The sequence below is a fragment of the Microcaecilia unicolor genome, unplaced genomic scaffold (assembly GCF_901765095.1).
Source record: "Microcaecilia unicolor unplaced genomic scaffold, aMicUni1.1, whole genome shotgun sequence".
Lineage (NCBI taxonomy): Eukaryota > Metazoa > Chordata > Amphibia > Gymnophiona > Siphonopidae > Microcaecilia > Microcaecilia unicolor.
The window spans coordinates 67,984-72,354 of NW_021963403.1; the positions used below are offsets into that span (position 1 = coordinate 67,984).

Below are 4,371 nucleotides of genomic sequence, written 5' to 3' on the forward strand. Positions count from 1 at the left end.
AAGTTTAGGATCTTCTATTCTCTAGATGATTGTTGGTAAACCAAAAGTGCTCATGTTTTTTGCCATGTGTAGTCAGAACGTCCTGGATTTTCTGAAGGCACAATTGTTCACAAACAGTGTGTTGAAAATCTTGTATCATAGTAAGTATGTATTTTGGGAAAATTTGTAATGCATTTGATGTTACGGAAAAAACAAAAATATATGCAAAAAGGTGTCTGATTTCCTGAGGCATGCTGCATGTGACTGCATCATCTAAGGTGTTCTCCCACAGAGCTTCTTCATCAATGAGTCCCATTTTCTTGGCTGCATCTTGAAATGTATTATAAAGAATACGTTCAACTGATTTTAAGTCTTCAAATGACTTAGCCCCTGGTTGGTGTGGTAGAATTAGCCTTAAACAGTAACACTCAGGGTCTGCTGCAAAATTAACTGCATACATTCTCCCAATTGTTTTGTCATGTCCTGCATTTCTATGTTTTCACTTTTGTTCTGTTTTGCCAAAGTATAGTACATAGGAATATCTACGTACAAAACGGTCCTTGGAGGATTCTTTTCTGCATTAAGTTTAAACCATGTTGTTAAAGTGGTGTCCCTTGTTCTGGCTTTTTGTACTGCAGCTTCAATTTTGTGAGGATGAAAAACAGTGCTTTGTTGATCTGGTAAGTGTGCTTTCAATTTCTGGATAGTATGTGATTTCTGATGCATTTCAAAGTCGCTTAATCGCCATGCAGCTTCGGGAGCACTAACATATCTAGAGTCAGTAAACTTTTTAATTTCATCATGTTGTAAAGTTTGGTGCTCTGTAATAACCACATTGGCACAATTGTGTCCTTTATAGACATATTTAAAGAGGTACTTGACACTTTTAATAGATGCACATACTTCTACATTTATATGGGAATTGTACTTTAAAAGTAAGAAAGGGTTATAAGGGACTACCCAAGGGTTATTAATGAATTTTCCATTTAAGAGTGTACCTACGCCGTTATCCCTTCTGCGGTATTTAGGATACTCGTCATAGTTCTCAATAGTTTCATTTTGGAAGGGTTTTGGAAACTGTTTAGAGCACTTTCCATTAAGCATGCAGGGAAAATTTAAGTTATAGTCATTGCATGGGCCATGTATCATATGTTTAGCAACTATTGCATGCAGATGTGGAAAGTTGTTTATTTCAGGAATTTCAGCGCATACGATTTGGTCAATTATTTCCTTTCTTTTTGGCTTATGTTCCTCTTTCAAGATAATTAATATATGAGCATGAGGTAAACCACGCTTTTGAAATTCAATGACATGAATTTTTGCAAGAGGCACACCAAGTATATGTTTTTTACATATATCGTGTAGTAACTCTTTTAGTTTTAAATGAAACACCCTTGTCAATAAGTCAGGTCGAAACTCTGGTGCCTGACCTTTTTTTTAGATTTTGAGTAATTTCTTCCCATCTTGGGTTGCAGGTCATAGAAATGAACAGATCTGGCTTGCCATATTTGCGAACTATTGCATCCTGATAATTTTGATGCATATTTCTTGGGCTGCCGGCAAATGATGATGATGGTAAAATAAATGCCTGGCCAGGTGTAATTCCTCCATTTGCAGCTTCACTTGCAAGGTGGTCCATTAACCCGGAGTATTTTTCAACTCTTAAGAGTTTTTGATTTTGTTGAATATAATTTAGTCTGCCTGAGTTTTAATATATGCATCAACAAAATATTGTTGCGTTATTTTCCTGCACTAAGCAAAGGATTGAAGTCATCTCTTATTGCCAAATGGTACCCATAGTACTGTATTTACTTTGCGATGCATGTGTTTTATATATTTTGGTTGTTAAGAGAAAGCAATATGTATCCCCCAGCTCTGATCTCCATATGGAAAAATAATGGATATACCATTGGTTCCAGATCGGGGTCCAACACACTGATTACCTCAGTTTTGTTCTCTTCATTTGGCTTGTTTCGGCAGTGTATTATTAGATCTCTATGTAAGGGTGGTTCCCCATCTGTATTTTGAAAAATGAAAGCTAGGGGCATTGTATCATCTTGGATCGTTTTTGCAATCTTGAACAATGGCCATTGAAACTGTTGGAGGTTCTATTCTTCATTGTTGAGCTTCACATAAGCATTCATTTTCTACTTCGTACAGCATCTTGCATGCGTCTGCAAATGGATTTTCTTGTGCCATAAAATCGCTTAATTGTCTCATTAATGTATGGTTGATGTGTGCATTCGGTGAGATTTGTAGTCTCTGAACAGCTGCTTCATCTGGATCAAGAATATATAATTGTGCAAATTGTCTTTGATTGTCATTTGGAGGATGTAGTGCTGCTGTTCTATGGTAAATAGTACCATTAATTCAAAAACAGTAAGGGCCATATACGGGTGGTGGTGCAATGTTAGCTCCCATGGAGGCAAAAGCTAATGAACTATTAATGGACCTAATGTTTTGTAAAACATTCTTAGAATATTCATGTTCCCAGAGAGAAGCTGTTGTATTAATTCATTGTACCTAATTCCTGGAAGTTGAACTTTGCCCTTATTACAGCATTGTGCAAATAGGTTGTCAGAAGGTGTTTCATTGTGAAAATGTTTTGCATTGCAAAATATACAGACTGCATTCATTGGACCACAACTATAGTATTGAGACAGTCTGTTATTGCAATTCCTGTGTTTGTAGTTCTGTATTGTTCTGTAGCTGTTACATTGTGTATAGTCGTTCTTCGTTGCTTATCTGTCATTTGTGCAAGTCATTGCTGTTCTAAATCTTTTTGTCTTTGCCTGGTTGTTTGTCTCTGTTTCTCTGTTATTTGTTTAATTCTTTCCCGTTCTAAATATGCTCTCCTTTTTTAATTTGTCGCTCTTTGTTCATCTGTCATTTTTTTCTAATCTTTTGTGTTGTATACCAGTGTGCTTTGTTCTGTGTGTTTGTCTCTGTTTGTCCATCATTTTAGCAATTCTGTGCCTTTCTAAATCAGCGTTTCTTTGTCTGTTACTTGCACTTTCCTCATCAGTTATCTTTTGTATCCTGGACCTCTTCCTTGCAGTGGCTTGTTGACTTTCACATGCCTTTTTGTCTTCACTCAGAGCTACACGCCTTTTTCTTTGTGCTTCAGCTCTTTTCCCTTTAGCTTCAGCCTGCTCCTGAGCAGTTAGTGTTCTTCTCCTATGTTGTCTCCTTTTCTTGCCTCCCATGCCATCCATATCCTGCGATTCGCCTGTGTGCGAGTGTGTGTGTGTGTGAGAGAGAGAGAGAGGAAGAGAGAGAGAGAGAGAGAGAGAGAGAGAGAGAGAGAGTAGTAGAGACAGAGAGAGTGTGTGTGTTTGAGAGAGAGAGTGTATGTGAGAGAGACAGAGTGAGAGAGAGAGTGTGTGTGAGAGAGAGTGGGTCTGTGTGAGAGACAGAGAGAGAATGTGTGTGTGAGAGAGTGTGTCTGAGAGAGAGTGTGTGTGTGTGAGAGAGAGACAGAGTGTGTGTGTGAGAGAGAGAGTGTGTATGTGAGAGAGAGAGAGACTGTGCGAATGTGTGTGTGTGTGTGTGTGAGAGAGAGAGTGTGTGTGTGAGAGAGTGTGTGTGTGAGAGTGAGTGTGAAAGAGAGAGAGTGAGTGTGAGAGAGAAAGAGTGTGAGAGAGTGTGTGAGAGTGTATGTGTGACACAGAAAGTGTTTGTGTGACAGAGAGAGAGAGTGAGTGTGTGTGTGTGTGTGAGAGAGATAGAGAGAGAGAGAGTGAGAGACAGAGTGTGTGTGTGTGTGTGAGAGAGTGTGTGTGAGAGACAGAGTAAGTGTGTGAGAGAGAGTGTATGTGTGACAGTGTGTGTGAGAGACAGAGTGAGTGTGTGAGAGAGAAAGTGTGTGTGTGTGTGTGTGTGTGAGAGAGAGAGAGAGAGTGTGTGTGTGTGTGTGTGTGTCTGAGAGAGACAGAGAGTGTTAGAAAGAGACAGTGTGAGAGACAGAGAGAGTGTGTGTGTGTTTGAGAGAGAGAATGTGTGTGTATGAGAGTGTGTGTGTGTGTGTGTGTGTGTGTGACAGAGAGAGAGATAGAGTGAGTGAGAGAAAATGTGAGAGAGAGAGTGTGTGTATGAGAGAGACAGTGTATGTTAGAGACAGAGTGCATGTGTGTCATAGAGCGAGAGAGAGAGTGTGAGAGAGTGTATGTATGTGTGTGTGAGAGAAAGAGAGTGTGAGAGAGAAATTGTGTGTGTGTGTGTGTGTGTGAGAGAGAGAGAGAGAGAGAGAGTGTGTGTGTGTGTGACAGAGAGAGAGAGTGTGACAGAGAGAAAGAGTGAGAGAGAGAGAGAGAGAGAGATAGAGTGAGTGTGTGTGATAGAGTGTATGAATCCCTGTGAGAGAGAGAGAGATAGTGAGTGTGTATGAGAGAG

At 39.6% G+C, this 4,371-nt stretch overlaps 1 protein-coding gene across 1 annotated transcript; it reads right to left on the bottom strand.

Moving 5' to 3' along the window:
* Nucleotides 1-393: 393 nt before the first annotated feature.
* Nucleotides 394-1,522, bottom strand: LOC115459298. The gene is given in 2 exon segments (XM_030189143.1): nucleotides 394-1,416; nucleotides 1,418-1,522. Coding segments are annotated over 2 exon segments (1,128 nt in total).
* Nucleotides 1,523-4,371: the final 2,849 nt, after the last annotated feature.